Source organism: Staurois parvus, unplaced genomic scaffold, assembly GCF_062004578.1.
Source record: "Staurois parvus isolate SC_StPar_1 unplaced genomic scaffold, SC_StPar_1.0 ptg000562l, whole genome shotgun sequence".
Lineage (NCBI taxonomy): Eukaryota > Metazoa > Chordata > Amphibia > Anura > Ranidae > Staurois > Staurois parvus.
The window spans coordinates 10812880-10830810 of NW_028318358.1; the positions used below are offsets into that span (position 1 = coordinate 10812880).

General features: G+C 40.3%; 1 protein-coding gene across 1 annotated transcript in view; it reads right to left on the reverse strand.

Annotated features, from left to right (window-relative positions):
• The window catches only part of LOC149450831 (sterol O-acyltransferase 2-like), a 64706-nt gene that overhangs the window by 37947 nt on the left and 8828 nt on the right, over positions 1 to 17931 (reverse strand). The window contains exons 3-7 of the mRNA XM_089691471.1: positions 15490 to 15614; positions 10540 to 10599; positions 8978 to 9085; positions 8129 to 8411; positions 6400 to 6466 (exon numbers count right to left, since the gene is read on the reverse strand). Coding sequence (XP_089547597.1) covers positions 6400 to 6466; positions 8129 to 8411; positions 8978 to 9085; positions 10540 to 10599; positions 15490 to 15614 — 643 coding nt within the window. The remainder of the gene's footprint in view (positions 1 to 6399; positions 6467 to 8128; positions 8412 to 8977; positions 9086 to 10539; positions 10600 to 15489; positions 15615 to 17931) is intronic.

Below are 17931 nucleotides of genomic sequence, written 5' to 3' on the forward strand. Positions count from 1 at the left end.
TCTGTATCATGTGATGAGCTTTGCCCAATCACAGCTAATCAGAACAAAAAACTGAATGAATCAGTTTTATTCAGTAACAATGATTGCAAATACCAATTAAATACATTGGTATTAGCAATCATAATGTGTAAACAAACAAAAAAAAAAATCCTCATCACCTGCCTAGAGTAGTTCACTGTTACTATGGTAACATTGTATTACTTTGGTCACAGTGTGTTGAAAAAAAATAAAATAAATGTAATTAAAAATAAAAAACAAAAAAGTTTGAAATAAAAAAAATGTAATTATTTTTTATTTTTTTTTTTTTTACATACTGTCACCAGTTAGTGTCCCTGATCACTGCCACACCAGTTATATAATAATTCTGTACTGGACTGCTGACATTATGTAAAAAAAAAAAAAATAATAATAATAATCACATTTTCCTCAAAAATTGTAACAAAATAATTACAACCTCTATAAAACTCACCATGCCTCTTACTAAATATCTTGGACTGTCTATTTTCAGAAAATGGGTAATTTGGGGGGTATTTGTTCTATCCATCAGGATTCAACTTGAGACCAAGTATATACAGTATATGAATTAGATACGTTCCATCCAGTTGGGCTTAATATCGAACTGGATGTGTATTGCTTTATTGATAATAGCTGAATTCCTTCTATGGTATAGTGCGTTTTTATATTTATTTTTTATATTTTATTTTTTATTTATTATACTACTTTATTTTTCATCATGATCATGTTTTATTTTAAAGATTGATCACCCCAGACACAATATTGAAGGATGTTGATCATGTTTGCCAATTTTACCAGGTGGCCATTTTCCCGTTTTCATACGTTTTTCTCATGCAATTTTTCATGCATTTTTTTCATGCATTTTTGAATAAATACATTTTAGTACGAAAAATCTTTTTTTATATATATTTTATTCAAAAGATTTTTTATATATAATTTCCACTAATAAACGGCTTGCATATATTTTTAATACGAAATTCGGATTTTAATTGATATTACGTTTATTTTATGTTTAGTAGTGGATTGACTGCGGACATTTGTGGCATACGTTTTGATGCGATGATACCTCCATTTTTGAAAATACCCTTGTTTATGGCTGTGCATATAAAGTTGCTCAATTCCCCTCTCTTGGGCAACAAAAACAAGGATTATGTCCAGACATATCGTAGATTAATCACGTTTACAGCATTATATGCTGTAGCTTGATATACCCGATTTCGGGTGAGCATTTCAATATACTGCAGGAGATTTGCCATTGCCTGTCATTATAATGTTGATTGCAATTTGCCCCTGGTAAAATGGCGCCGCACATGTGCACTTCACAATCGCAGACATGCGGGCTACGGCAAAATGGCTGCCGTAATGCACATGGGCCAGATACTATATAAATTAAACGGCGCTGCTGTCATGATGGTCCTTGCTCTACCTCAGAAGAAGTGCGTGCGCACGAAACGCGTCAGGGGAGCCTGTGGACGTCATTGACACTACTTCGCCGGTGCCATGTGGAGGCCTGGCGGCCACCTTTGATTTTAAGAGGGTCAGTGGGTCACTTTCACTTGCCACCTGATTACATGTTTTTTACTTTTTTTTTTTTTTTTAAATAAATTGAAGTAATATACTACACTATGAGTATCTCTCTGTGTTCTCTGTGAGGGGTCTCTCTCCCAATTTCACAGCCACAGAGTGATTTCAATCCCAGCCTTGGTTCAATTGAAGAGGAATATCCTATCCTGGGAGCTTCCTGGCCTGCAGGATTTCGCTTTTCCACAAGAGGGCGTTATCATCCATTTCAGCACATATCCAGTTTCTGACCAGAGGGAGAGAGGGGAATCTCCAGGATTTCTTACACACATGCGTACTTCAAATGCACTTCTGGTTAGTTTGCATTCTTTCCATTGACACTGGGAATTAATGAGCACCTTTTCAGGACTATTATTGTGTTGATTTGCATGATTTGATCATTTTACAGCGCTGCATTTTATATGTATATGTTTTACTGAGGATTTTTACATGCGTTTATCCTGGATGTTCAGCTGCTGTTTCTTTGAGAGCGCTCACTGTGTGTCTTTTACCTATACAGTACATCAGGATTGATCGATTGTCAGATATACAGTATATACCATGGTTTGGACTCTAAAAAACTTTCCAACATACTAAATAATATACACTAATACGGGGTATTTTCACCAAAAACATTAGTGTACATTTTGACCTAAATTCATGAAGAAAGGTTATTTATAATTATATAACAGAAAAAGAAAAAAGTGGGTTTTTTTTCCGCAAAGGTTTCAGGTTTTTTTAGCAAAAAATAAAAAAAAAAACTCAGTTGTGATTAAATACCACTAGAAAGCTCTATTTGTGTGAAAAAAATGATAAAATTTGTTATGGGTACAAAAAAAGGTTCTCAATACAGTATTAAATTTTTTTTTTTTTTATTTAACCATTTCAATACCAGACAATTTTACACCTTCCTGCCCAGGCCAGTTTTCACGTTTCAGAGCTCTCACACTTTGAATGACATTGCGTGGTCATACAACACTGTACCCAAACTAAAATTTTATCATTTTCTTCACACAACTAGAGCTTTCTTTTGGTGGTATTTAATCACCGCTGGGGTTTTTATTTTTTGCTAAATTAACAAAAAAAAAGACCAAAAATTTTTGTTTCTGTTATAAAAGTTTACAAATAAATAATTGTTCTTCATAAATTTAGGCCGAGATGTATTCTGCTTCATGTCTTTGGTGAAAATAACCCAAATTAGGATGTATTATTTAGTTTGTAGGAAAGTTATAGAGTTCACAAACTATGGCATAGATCTGAATATTGATCAATCCTGAAGTACTGACAGCCAATCTAATTTCTTGAGGTCCAAGAAAGTCAGAATAGTACAGATATCCCCAAATGACCCCTTTTTGCAGAGTAGACAGTCCAACGTACTTCATAAGAGGAATGGCGAGTTTTTTGAAGTTGTATTTTTTTTGTCATAATTTTTCGGAAAATGAAAAAATGAAAAAAATTATTTTCACTATTTTTTTTTACATACTGTCACAGCGGTGAACAGGGGCACTGACTGGTAACAGTATGAAAAGAAAAAAAAAAAATTATAATATATATATATATATATATATATATATATATATATATATATATATATATATATAAATAAATTGTTTATTATTTTTAATTACATTTTTTTAAGATTTTTTTTTCATATTTTACTAAGACCAAAGTAGTACAATGTTACCATAGTAACATTGTACTACTTTTTGGAAATGATCAGTATTTTTTTTTTTTTTTTTTGTGCTTAGCTGAGATTTGGCCACAGCTAATCACATGACATGTGCATGTGACCTGCTGTGACCATTCTCAGCTAGGCACTAGTATACAATGGATGGCATGAATGAAGCCATCCATTGTATACAACTGTCATGTGACCTGCTGTGATTGGTCACAGCAGGTCACATGGTACCGGAAACTGGGGCCGGTACTCAGATCTGTCATCGACCGTGTCCAAGGTACACGGCCGGTGACAGATCGTGCCGCTGTGCGGCTCTGCAACTGCGCATGTGCAGGAGGACATCAAATGGCGTATACCCCAGAAATCTGCAGCACTTTTGCGGCCGCCACACAGCTATAGGCCGGACGGCTAATGGTTAAAAAAAAAAAAAAAAACACTTTTTTTTTAAAGCTTGTTTTGGTCATGAAGGAGTTAGATTCATGACAGTTCAATATACTGTAATAGTGATCTGTGATTGGGTAGAGCTGGTCATATGGTATAGGATGCTGTGATTGGTCCCATGTATCATGTGAGAGCCAATCACAGCTCACCAGGAAGAGAAGTTGTTATGAATCAATCTGATTCATAACAGCTTAACATTGTGATGCAATCACATGATCACCGGAGCCCGTTCACTGGGATCTTTGTTCCGCTGTGTCCCCCAGTGTTGGTAAAGCCAGAGCAATGTATCAGTATGTTGCTTTGCCTGTAGCTGCCACCCATCTGCAGTACATTGCGGGTGGGTGGTCAGGCAGCAAGCGGTTAAACAAAACACAAGATCCACCCACCCCCTCCTTTGGGTCTGGTACATATTTTAAGTGGGAACCCATGCCAAAACACACACACACACACACACACACACACACACACACACACACACACACACACACACACGGACGTGGGTTCCTGCTTAAAATCTGTACCATATATATAGTATCTCACAGAAGTAGTACACTTCTCACATTTTTGTAAAGATTTTATTCTATCTTTTCATGTGACAACACTGAAGAAATGACACTTTGCTACAATATAAAGTAGTGAGTGTACAGCTTGTATAACAGTGTAAATTTGCTGTCCCCTCAACATAACTCAACACACAGCCATTAATGTCTAAACCGCTGGCAACAAAAGTGAATACACCCCTAAGTGAGAATGTCCAAAATTGGGCCCAAAAGTGTCAATATTTTGTGTGGCCACCATTATTTTCCAGCACTACCTTAACTCTCTTGGGCATGGAGTTCACCAGAGCTTCACAGGTTGCTACTGGAGTCCTCTTCCACTCCTCCATGACAACATCACGGAGCTGGTGGATGTTAGAGACTTTGCGCTCCTCCACCTTCTGTTTGATGCCCCACAGATGCTCAATAGGGTTTACATCTGGAGACTTGCTTGGCCAGTCCATCACCTTTACCCTCAGCTTCTTTAGCAAGGCAGTGGTCATCTTGGAGGTGTGTTTGGGGTCGTTATGTTGGAATACTGCCCTGCGGCCCAGTCTCCGAAGGGAGGGGATCATGCTCTGCTTCAGTATATCACAGTACATGTTGGCATTCATGGTTCCCTCAATGAACTGTAGCTCCCCAGTGCCGGCAGCACTCATGCAGCCCCAGACCATGACACTCCCACCACCATGCTTGACTGTAGGCAAGACACTTGTCTTTGTGCTCCTCACCTGGTTGCCGCCAGACACGCTTGACACCATCTGAACCAAATAAGTTTATCTTGGTGTCATTAGACCACAGGACATGGTTCCAGTAATCCATGTCCTTAGTCTGCTTGTCTTCAGCAAACTGTTTGCGGGCTTTCTTGTGCATCATCTTTAGAAGAGGCTTCCTTCTGGGACGACAGCCATGCAGACCAATTTGATGCAGTGTGCAGCGTATGGTCTGAGCACTGACCCCCCCACCCCTTCAGCCTCTGCAGCATTGCTGGCAGCACTCATACATCTATTTCCCAAAGACAACCTCTGGATATGACGCTGAGCACATGCACTCAACTTCTTTGGTCGACCATGGCGAGGCCTGTTCTGAGTGGAACCTGTCCAGTTAAACCACTGTATGGTCTCGGTCACCGTGCTGTAGCTCAGTTTCAGGGTCTTTGCAATCTTTTTATAGCCTAAGCCATCTTTATGTAGAGAAACAATTCTTCTTTTCAGATCCTCAGAGTTCTTTGCCATGAGGTGCCATGTTGAATGTCTAGTGACTAGTATGAGAGAGTGAGAATGATAACACCAAATTTAACACACCTGTGACCTTGTAACACTAACGAGTCACATGACACCGGGGAGGGAAAATGGCTAATTGGGCCCAATGTGGACATTTTGTTGCCAGCGCTTTAGACATTAATGGCTGTGTGTTGAGTTATTTTGAGGGGACAGCAAATTTAAACGGTTATACAAGCTATATACTCATTATTTTACATTGTAGCAAAGTGTCATTTCTTCAGTGTTGTCACATGAAAAGATATAAAATATTTACTAAAATGTGAGGGGTGTACGTACTTCTGTGAGATACTGTATATGCCTGTGGGGTCCTCCCAAAATCAATACCAGACCTATATCTGAGCATGCAGGCCAATAGGCCAGGAAAGGGTGGGTCTCAGAGGACTGGCACATGACGTCATAGGGGTGATGTCATAGGACATGGTCTCTAGGTGTAGAGTTTACTTAGTGGTGCAGGATAACAGCACTGTCATTTGGCAACTGTCAAGCAATGTAAGCAGTCGTGTTTGGCAGGCTTTTTTTTTATTTTTATTTTTTTGTGTGGGTTGACAGGCGGCAATCCGGGATAATTTAAAATGGTTTTAAAATTGGGGGACATTTTTATTTATTTTAATAAAGGACTTGTCAAAAACTGTGTTGTGTTTTTATTTTCTTTTTGGTGAATGAGAAGAGGTACTATGTATCCCAGACTGATTCAAATGCGGGGGGGGGGTTACGACCATTTTATTTTTAATGATGGCGCTTTTGTTTGCATTCTGCTGTCAGCAAAATGTCTGCTGGTGGACTGAAGAGTTTGGTTCCATAGCAGATTTTGAAAAAAGAAAGTCCAAATATGATGCCAGGGTGGAGACATTTTTTAAATAAAAATAGGACAGCAACGCATACTTACTTTCCTTCTGTAGGACAGCTGGAGCTGCCTCTCTTAAAAATGAGTAACTCTTCATAAGGAATCGAACCTGTATGAAGAAACCATAAGCTTAGCTTTATGGACATAGAACATGGACCTGGGTGGCAGAATCAGTGTAGACCAATAGTGCAGGGCTGGCTACTGTTGACCTGTGTGGGAAATAGAGATCAACAGCCAAAAGTAGGCACAACATCAGCTCCATCTTTTCCATAACAGGAAACTATAAAAATAATACATTACACTCAGCCTTGATTCAGCACCATTACATCTGTTATAAATGCTCATGATTGTGGCTGTTTCTTAAAAAACGGAGATGGGACCAGTGAAACAATTGCTTACATGGCTAGTAGCATCATGTAAGACCTATACACTGTAGGTGCTCTGTGAAAAAGGTACAGATTAGGTATTACCCAAGTATAAGCAGCACTAAAGGAAACCTTCTACAGCTCCCATTTGTCACACAAAGTGTTCCGGGTGGCATTTGTTCCTAGCCCTCTTTGATCAGTAAGGTAAACATTGTTAGAAGGTATGAAACTAGCCTAGACAATCTGAAATAAAAAGGAAACCTATAATGAAAGTAATATGGTGGATGCCACCGACAGGAAAGGTGCCACAAAATCAATGCATGATTAATGCATTTTCAGCTCAATAGACCATTTTAGTCAATGTCTCCTTAACACACATGGGGTATCACCTTCTGTCACCATTGTTTACTGGCAATGTTTATGTAGCGCTCCTCTAGATAGCGAGGGGGAGCTAGTTATTTATTTTTATAGTTAGAAAGGCAGCCTGGGCAATAGTCAGCTGGGTAAACTTTAGGTCAGGGCTGAGAGGTTCTACAAATCAATTCCCTGATACCTCCTCTTGAGCTAGAGATTTGGAGAAGTCTCTAGAATGCAGTGGGTGGGGGGTGAGGAGGGGTTGATCTGCATACTTAAGGGATCCTGACCAATCCCCAGGCTGGAGGCTTGGCATGGGGCCAAGACAGTCCTTAAGTATGGCTGAGCCACTCAGCAGGAGAGTTCAGATGGAATATGTGAGGAAGGTGTAGGAGCCTGGGAGGGGTCCCAGTGGGAAAGGGCCTACCTATATATGCTGGGACCTGGACAGGAGGATCACTCAGCCTCACTGGTCCCCAAAAGGAGGACCACCTGTGGAGCCAGGGAAGGAGCCAGCTCAGCAAAAGGCCTGAAGATGGCCGCCAGCCCACAGGGAAGAACTGAGTGATCCTACACCCCCTGGGTCAGTTAAGGGAAAAGGGCATTCTGGTGGGGAACCTGACTAGCTCTATACCTGGGACTGTTACATTTAGTGGTGGTTTTGGATCCCCTTGCCCAGGGATTTCCTCCAGATAGCCAGATGAGGGGAGGATTCATCTGGGGTGGTATACCAGGAGAGGCTAGAGAGCTCTCCAAGGAGGAACATTTTGCTGTGTAAAGACAGTACATAGTTGCCAGGAAGTTGTCCTCAGTTGCAGTTCCCTTGGGCATTGCATACACCCCTTACCCCATGTAAGTTCAAATACATCTAATAAAACCTAAAAACCAAGCTCATGGACTGTTTACTCTCCCAGGAGTACAAGTCTGAAGAAAAATGCATGTTGCCTGGCTGTGCAGGACTATAGAGGGACCCAAATCTTCAGCAACTCCTCAGGGGGTAGTGCTACATTTATAAGATAATTATAATGATCACTACTATTTACAGAACTCACCTGTTCGAGGATAACGATGAAGCTTGATGCTGGAGGCAACTGATAATGTTTTACCACATAGACAGGGAAAATAAAAAGGCCACATGTCTGACTCACAAGTAGGAATATACCTACAAAGGCAGACAACATAATTTTGTGATTGGATTTGGGATACAAAGACCCCCAAAAGACTAGTGCTTTGTAAGGCACCAACAGCGTATATACAAACAGACAAATCCAGGACCATGCAACAGTGCCAAGTTGTCCAAAGGTAAAAGAGAGAACATTAAACTCCAAAACCACCCTAGAAAGAGAGAGCAGAGACTAGATTTACTGGGATGAATCATGTTTCAATTAGGATTAGAGATTTTACACATATAGAGGCACTCACACAGTTTATAATAAAGACATAATAACACACTGAATCCTTATGAAAAGGTAATATAAACTCTAATGCAGGGGCGGACTGACCATTTGGAAACTCGGGCACTGCCCAAGGGCCCGGGGTCAGTAGGGGGCCCCATGAGATGCCCCTGGTAACTTTTTCAAAGGCGTTTTTGAGTTTGGGCAAGGACACAGGGGCCCCATGATCCCCTATTGCCCGGGGGCCCCATGAGTTGTCAGTCCGCCCCTGCTCTAATGTTATTATAAGCCTAAGTAACATCCTTTTCCATGTGATGTCTTTATCTTGATAAAAACATATAGATGACATCACAGTCTGGGACAGTCACCACACATATAACCAGGGAACGTGAAGAACTTTTAGAAAGGTTGGCCCACTTTCACGTTACAATCCCCGCTTCCAAAAGGTCACAGATATAAAAAAAAACATAGATGAAGAGATATTAAACATCTGGAGATCCCACTAACCTCCCTTGGTCAATGAGATCCACAGCTGCTGTACTAATCATAAAAACACAGAGGGCAGCCAAAAACATGTGGTAGATGGTTCGGAAATGTTCCACCTCCATCAGGTCACTGGAGAAAAAGTGGAGAAGATGCAACACAATTGTTTATTAGACATACTATAGCAGATTGTACTTCCTGACATCCTGTGGACTGAATAATATGTGGTTAGAGCACACAGGGGGGAAAAAAAAAAAAAAACACACAAGTTACAAGGGACCAACAATGGATTAAACGAATATACAACTTAAACCATCTACTACAGGGTTCCACAGAACCCTAAGGTTCCTCCAGAGGCTGCTAGGGGTTCCTTGAGCAATGAGTAATTTCTGCCTCTCAGATAAATCCCACTGACACCATTGATCATTTTAGCTATCAGTCTAGCTAGCCATTTAGCTAGCAGTCTGTTTAAAATGACACATCAGCACTCCAATTAGGATCTGTGTTCAACAAACTGGAACTGAATGGTACTTTAAAAGCTTCAAAAAGTTTGCTGAAAGCTCTGCCAATGCTTTGTCAAAGCTTGCTGTTCACACTCCTCGTATACAAACTGAAACCTGTGTGAAATAGGCCTAATTGTGCTATGCGTGTTCTAAGGCAGCATTTATCAACTTTAGTCTTCATGTACCAAGAATTTATATATTCAAGGTTTCCTTAAAGTGTTACTAAACCCACAGCAATAAAATCAGTCTGTATATGCAGTAAAGCATGCTTGTAATACTCACTGTTGGACCTAAGGGGTTAATCCTCTGCATTGTGTAAAAAGGCTGTTTGGTCCTGTTTTTTCTGCCCCTCCTCTTGTTAAAATGTCCACCTGATAAGACAGACTGAACCCATAGTCACATGCTCAGTTTAGTGTGTATTACTAGAGAGGTGTTATTTTCTTGGGAGAGTGCATGTGATCAGCACAGGGCCAATCAGCACGGCCCAGACATAGGTAAGGGGTCCTGCATCCTCCGAGAAAGAAAAAAAAACTCCTACAAGCTTTAACCAGTGCTGTGCTGAGGTCACAAGACTACTCTAACTACTGATGAGAAAAGATATTTTGCAGTTTATATTTACTAAATAATTGCATTTCCATGTTGTGTGTACTGTGGGAGAGCAGATATAGTGAATGCAGGGTCCTGGGTTTAGTAACACTTTAATAGCGGACACAGACACAGCCTACCTGTCTTGTTATACCCAACTGCCATGCAATCCGTTTGATTCTAGCAGATTGGATTAGATGTAGGTTTACACCCGCCGCTCCATAGAGGAGAATGGAGTTTTCAATCGGGTTGGCCTGAAACATGGACAGGCAGGCTTGATTGAACATTTGTATGAAAGGGGCCTTACACTCTGGCCAAAACAACCACAAAAATTGCCTGAAGATTTTATTTAGATTATTTACATTAGTAGTTCTAAACATTAGATATTAAACATCCACTTATAAAAATATAACTAAAATATAATTTGTTTAGAGTATTTCCATCTGCTCACTAACAGTAAATGAACAGAATAATAAAAGAATGAAGATATCCACTTACTCTAGCAGGGAAGCACGATGCACAAATATTTTCCTCCTTTCAGACACTGGTCCCTGGGGTCTAAAATCACAAACAGCAATACAGTGCATTTAATATAAAATGTGTAATTTGCACATATGAACATGCAGTTATTCATTGAGTAATTTAAGAAAACCTGATCCAACAACATAAAAATGGAAAAAAAAAAACAAGATAAGATTTAATTTTCATCACAATATTACCATATGATACCTGTATGCCAAGTAGAAGAACAGTGGTAACAGACGGCAGGGAAGGGATTACAGTTGTATAATCCACAATACACTATTAGTGATCACTACTCTACTTGAACTCAGTACAAAAAATACATCAGGTTCTATTTTAAAACTCCAATCTGTTTTTTTTTTTTTTAAACTTTATTGGAACTTACTATTTCAAACATAGTAAAAGTTGTCCAGCCATATGTTATTTAAATTGTGATGCTGGAAATTAAGTATCCTAAAAGCAATATCAAAAGGTTTCCTTTTTTCTTTGTAAAATAACAAACATGTTATATTTACCTTCCGTGTGCAGTGGTTTTGCACAGTGCAGCCTGGATCCTCCTCTTCTGGAGTCCCCTGCTGGCGCTCCTGGTTCCTCCTTTCTGTCGGGTGCCCCCATAGCAAGCAGGTTGCTATGGAGGCACCCGGGCAGGCATGTTCCTAAGCCGCCAGCTCCATGTGTCCATTCACACACGGAGCCGTGACTTGGCCCAAGCCCCCTCTCTCCTCATTGACTGACTGGTTGTGATTGACAGCAGTGGGAGCCAATGGTTCCCGCTTGCTGTCTCAGCCAATGAGGAGGCAGAGACCCTGGACAGCCAAGGCTGTTGTGCACATCAATGCATCACGATGGGGCTCAGGTAAGTATTGAGGGGGCTGGGGGCAATGCTTCACACAGAAGGTTTTTTACCTTCATGCATAGAATGCATGAAGGTAAAAAACCATCAGCCTTTACAACCACTTTAAGCTAGACATGCATTATTAGTTTTTCGTTCATAGGAAATTGGTCATTAGTCCGAATATTCCATAATGCCATTGAGTCAACTACTTTAATTTGAAAGCCCTTAAAATCTTCTTGCATACTGTACATGTGTCTTACAACTTTGGCCCTGGCTCTGCTTTCAAGTGCAATTTTTTTTACATTAAACCTTAATTAAAGCATATCTTTGATCAAAAAGTAAAATCATATTTTCCACACTGTATTTCAGTTATTTCTTTTTTTTTTTTTTTTTTTTTTTTAATTTAAATATTTATTAAATTTTTCATGTTAATACAAAAACCCAAAAAGGGAAATAATTCTCATACAAATAGACATTTATTACATTTCTACCTTTCCCTTTCTAAAAACTCTTTTCTTTCCCGTCCCACTACCCCCCCCCCCTCCCGCCCCTCTTCCCCCCTCCTCCCCCTCTGCAGACTCTAGCCCATTCTAATCTCTTGAGGCTTATTAATTTTTTGTTAACATCCTAGTTCATATTGTCCTATATTTCTCTTTCAATCCTGCTCTTTCCCACTTTTCCCATCTCCTGAAATAAACTCTCATCCTATCTTCCTGCATATGGTATGATCTTTCCATTCTACCTATCTGGTTTACTCTATTAATCCAGTCTACCTCCTTCGGTACCTCAGCTTTCCGCCAAAACTTGGGTATCAACCCTTTCGCTGCATTCAAGAGGTACCAAATACCTGAATCTTTATTTACAGGCATCTCCACATTGTGTAGGAGGCACGTCGTTGGGTCTAACCCTATGTCAATTTCAGTTATTTCTTCAATCAACTTGACTATTATCTTCCAAAACGCCTGGATTTTCGGACATTCCCACCATATGTGAAACACCGTACCTATCTCTCCACATCCTCTCCAGCACATATTTGAATTTTCCCCATTCATCTTGTGCTCTACACTCGGTGTAATGTGCCATCGTGTCACACACTTATAATTAACCTCAACCTCTCTCATACTAACATTATCGTGTATCAATCTAAACATCTTTCTCTGTCTATCTTCATCAAACCCAACTCCCATATCTCTTTCCCATTTTGTCATAAAGATTAACTTTGTGTTTGTGTCTAATTCTGTGAGTATTCTATACACTTTTGAAATACCGTGCTTCCCATCCCTTCGTGTCTCTAACAACCTTTCAAACATATTCCACTCCTGTTTTATTCTCAAAGGTTTCGGTAGATTTCCAATAAAACTTTTCAATTGATGATATTTCCACTCATCTATTCTAATAAAAATGTCTCCCTTCTTCTCTATTAACTCTTTAAGTGATCTCAGTTCCCCCTCCACCAAAACATCTCTCAGTTGGGTATCCTCCTTCCTAAACCATCTCCCTGATATCTTATTCTTTCCCGGGGGAAAGTACTCAGTATTTGTGAGAGGCATTAATATTGAATTAAATTCCCATTTCATAGTTTTGTGTAAATTGTCCCATACCCTAAAAACATTTAAAGTGTAGATACTTGTGCTTTCTTTAATTCCCCTGAACTGTGGTGGAACCCATATCATCTGACTCAATCTAATGCCACTAAGATCGTTTTCAATTGTTACCCAACTTTTTCCCTTATGGTTAAATGTCCAGTCATATATTCTTGCTAAAACCACTGCTTTATAGTATCTCTTGACATCTGGTAGACCCAATCCCCCTTTCTCTTTAGTCCTACTCAATGTTTCATATGCTATTCTAGGTTTTTTATTCTTCCATATGTATCTTGTTAACAATTTTTTCATTATCTTAAAGAAGGCTTCTGGAATTTTAATTGGTACCATTTGAAATCTATACAGTATTTTAGGCATAATTACCATTTTGACTAAGTTTATACGTCCTATCCAGGATGGATTTCCTCCTTCTAGTCTTTTTAAATCTTCCCTGATCTCATTTATCAAAGAGATATAGTTTAATCTATACAAATGCTTAGATGAGGCAGTGAGTTTTATTCCTAGGTATTTTATCTCTTTTTCTCTCCATATAAAGGGGAATTCTTTTTGTAGTTTTTCTTTTTCTTCCTTTAATATATTAATATTCAGGATCTCTGTTTTCGTTGGATTAATTTTTAAATTTGATAGTTCACCGTACTCCTTCAGAATCTTCATTATATTTGGGAGAGTTATTCGGGGATTCCCCACGTAGAACAATAGGTCGTCCGCAAAAGCCGCTACTCTATGTTCTATGGATTCTATCTGAATTCCCTTTACCGATCCACTATTTCTTATTATTGACAACAGAGGTTCGAGTGACAATACATATAGCAGAGGGGACAGAGGACAGCCCTGTCTTGTACCATTAGACATTCCAATGGGTTCTGATCTCTCCCCATTTACCGTGATGATTGCAGTAGGCTCCCTATATAATTTACTTATCCACTCTCGCATTCTATCACCTATCCCCAGCACTTTTAAGTTGTCCATCATAAAGCCCCAGTCCACTCTATCAAATGCCTTCTCTGCATCAATTGACAAGAGCACCACCGGGACTTTCCCTCTTTTACTTTTCTGAATAAGCATCAGGGTTCTCAAGCCGTTATCTCTACCTTCTCTCCCCGGTACAAAGCCCACCTGGTCTCCATGGATCCATTCAGGCATCAGATCTCTCAACCTGTTTGCTAACACCTTTGCATACAGTTTAGTGTCTGTGTTCAATAATGAGATAGGTCTATAGCTGGAGCACTGAGATGGGTCTTTCCCCTCCTTGTGAATAAGTACTACATGAGCCTGTAGGGATTCTCTCCTCACTTCCATCCCACCTCCCAGAGCATTCATATATTTCTCCAGCTTGGGTAACAGTACTTCACTAAATGTCTTATAGTACTTAACTGTATAGCCATCCGGGCCTGGACTTTTTCCCCCTCCTGTGCTTCTTAATGCTATTTTAATTTCTTCCTGGGAAATTTCTGCATCTAAAGAGTTCAACTGTGCTTCACTTAGTTTTGGTAATCCCGCATTTTTTAAGTATGTCATCTTTTTTTCATTAATTCCCTCTTGGGCTTCTTTTAGATGGCCTTGGGGGCTAATATTATATAACTTTTTGTAATACTCCGTAAACACTTTAATAATCTCTTTATTTGAGTGGACCAACTCCCCCTCTGAACTTTTTATCTTTTCTATATAGTTCCTATTTTTCTTTTTATTCAGAGCTCTCATTAGATATCTTCCTGGTCTGTCTCCCCATCTATATCTCTCGTTCAAAACTCTGTTGTATACTCTTCTCTTCTCCTCATCCATCAACCTCTCTAGTTCATCTTTTTTATCCATTAACTTCTGTCTCGTATCTTTTGTTATTTTCTTCTTATGGATCTGCTCCAAGTCCAATATTTCTTTTAAGAGCCCACTGACCCTCTCTCTTCTTTCCTTTTTCTTCCTTGCTCCTGCCGCAATCAAGATTCCTCTTATGAATACCTTGTGACTTTCCCAGACTGTAGCTATCGATACTTCCTCTGTTTTTCAGTTATTTCGATGTCAGACATGTTCTACTTTTAATGATAAGAACTATCATGACATTGGAAGATGTGCTTGAGGAATAGCACACATTTACTTCCTTGTATTCTGTAACCCGTATTCACTATGCCCTATGAGTAGGCACTGCTGTGTCACACATTTTACAGAGCCTGCCTTCTGAACTACAGAGGTGCTGACAGGAGGAGTTTCAGGAGGAGCGTCAGTATAGGAATCAATACTTGAAGGCAGTAAGGTACTGTGGGATATGTAGCCCTTAGAAATGAAAAGTAAACAGCAGAGGGAAAGCTGCAAAGCATACAGGGAGTCCAGGAAAATGTAGAAAGAGATGGCCAGCAGACAGGCAGAACGCAGCATGAAAGAAGATGATATTTCCAAGCTTATATTGAATTGTCAAAAATAGCCATGAATTGTATTGTTATATGCGGTGACTGTATATCTACTTTAACACATTATCATAGCCATTCATCTCACCGTTTTATTACAGATGTTGCAATTGTATCTCCATTTCTGTATGATTGCACAGCCTCTGTCATGGCTTTATCAAGAAGGATCCTTAAATGATTGTTTACATCCTCCAGAATCTCTGCCTTCACACCCTAGAAAACAGAAGTCTCAGATCCTTTTAAAGGCCAACTCAGAGCACCTTCATTTTAAACCCTTTAAAGTGGATTTGAATGCAGAAAGCTTTTTTTGAAGAGGTTATAGGAAAAAATTAGAAACGTTAATTGTGCCTAAGCATTATCCTGCAAAATGTACCTTTCTGCCCTTTCTGGTATGTAGGTGTGCCTAGGCACTCCTGTGCTCACAACGTCATGGTTGTATTTCTGCTGTGTGAGATCCAGGGTACTGTTTCCTGATTGTCTCAGGAGATTTGGAGTGAGAGTTAGTGATCTCAGTGCTGTACTGCTCACTACTGTTCTTGCTGGAGGCCCTGACATGAGCAGGTGAAAGCCCTGCCCCTACACCGGTACACAGTGCAGAACAAGGCATTTTACATCTGTAACCTCATGAGCAGGGCCCTTTGATCCCACTTGAATTGTATTTTAACTGTCTCCCCTTATTTTGTAAAGCTCTGCACAAACTGATGGAACTATATAAATCTTTAAAAATAATAACAAAAATAATAGTGAAAGATCAGCTTCAGATAGACAGTAGGCAATGAGGAGGACTTTGCTGGCAAAACTTCCAGAGCTCTGTTCCTCCAACAGGTTAATAATAGGTAAGTGCTTACTTGTTTGTAATACTATGCATTGTTACCGAGAATGCAGAGCTATCCACAAGATGGCAGCATTCAGCACTTTCACTTTGCCATAGCCCTAGTACAAGTATCCAAAGCATTCTGGGAGTTGCAGGCCGGAAGCAGGACTTTTCACACAGTAAACCTGAGTCAAACTACAAAACCCATAAGCAACAGCCAAGGGATGGGATACTATAAAAAAAAAAGCCGGGAAAGACACAAGGGAGTTGGTGAGAGACATTCCAGCAGCAAGGAGTGTGTGTGAGATGTGTGCTGAGCCATGCCGTTCTGGACCAGGCCAGGCGAGGCTGAGCTATACAGAGTTCCTAGGGAATGGAGGACGAGACCGTTGTGGTGAACACTGAGCTGTGGTGGCTGTTTGGAGGGGACCCTACAGCTGCAGGAGTGCATGTGTCTCAACTGCAACTTCATTTAATGGGCACCCCCCACCGCAGGACCACCTACACTTCTCAGGATCACCACAGAGGGACTGAGTGAGAGGGACACTGACCCAAGTTTCTTGGCTACAAAGTTTCCACCAGTTCTTAACACTAACCTTTCTAGGCAAAGAACACTTCTGCATTTTGACCCTTATCAAACATTCCTTTGCCATCTACTGCTTTAAGCTGCTGCCTCTTTCACTACTTTGGTTATTGCTTCCAGATTGCTGAATTGTACTACCCCTTTGCTCCATGCCTAACAGATTCCTCACCGCAACTGCATTTACTTTGGTCTAGGCAACTTAAAAGGGACGTTGCTACTAGCTAAACTGCAAATTTCCTCATGGTAGTTCTTCACCAACTTCATATCTTAAAGTGGGCTGCCCCAGTAACCTTATCTCTTAAAGTGAACTATCACAATAACATCATCTCATAACTGTCCCAACTGACTCCACATCTTGAAGCAACGCCTCCCTGCTTTGCGTGCCAACATAAAGAGCCCCAACTAAGCCGGCAGAGATCTATATCGTAGGACTATTTTAGACATTAAAGGTTTTTCTAGTAGCAACACTGGTATGCAGGAGATTTAGCAGTCTTTTATTCCTTAGCCTAGGGTTTCCAGACTGAGAACCCTCAAGTGAGCTAGCCGGTTTCTTTTGTTTCCTTCCTTTTAAAATTTCACTTAGGGCCTGGTCTCCCAGTCAGAGAGCTACTGTTTACGATCTCATTCCTGCAGAACAATAAGCCAAATTCTAAAGGGTACCTAAGCTAACTGCATGGTTTTGTTATTGAGTTGTCTCATTGTGTTCAACTGTCATTCCCTGAACTGCTCTATTGCTTTACCATGCCATTTCTACCAATGCAACGTGTTCACTATATCACAGCTGATGTTTATCATTTTTGCGTGACTGCTGGGAGGCCCCAACTGCTGATGTCAGCAGGAGTGAGGTTCTGTCTAGGGCAGGGGTAGGCAACCTGCGGCTCTCCAGCTGTAGCAGGACTACAAGTTCCATCATGCCTCTGCAAGTCATAGCTGTAACTGTCAGTTTTGTAATGTTACAATGCCTCATGGGAAATGTAGTTCCACAACAGCGAGAGAGCCGCAGGTTGCCTACCCCTGGTCTAGGGCTAGGAAAGGAGCTGAGGACCCAAATATCAATGGCTGATTCAGGGGTAGGGCTACATAAGCAACTGCTATAAAATACAGGAGGAGCTGTGCTTCTGGCTGCAAGCCTC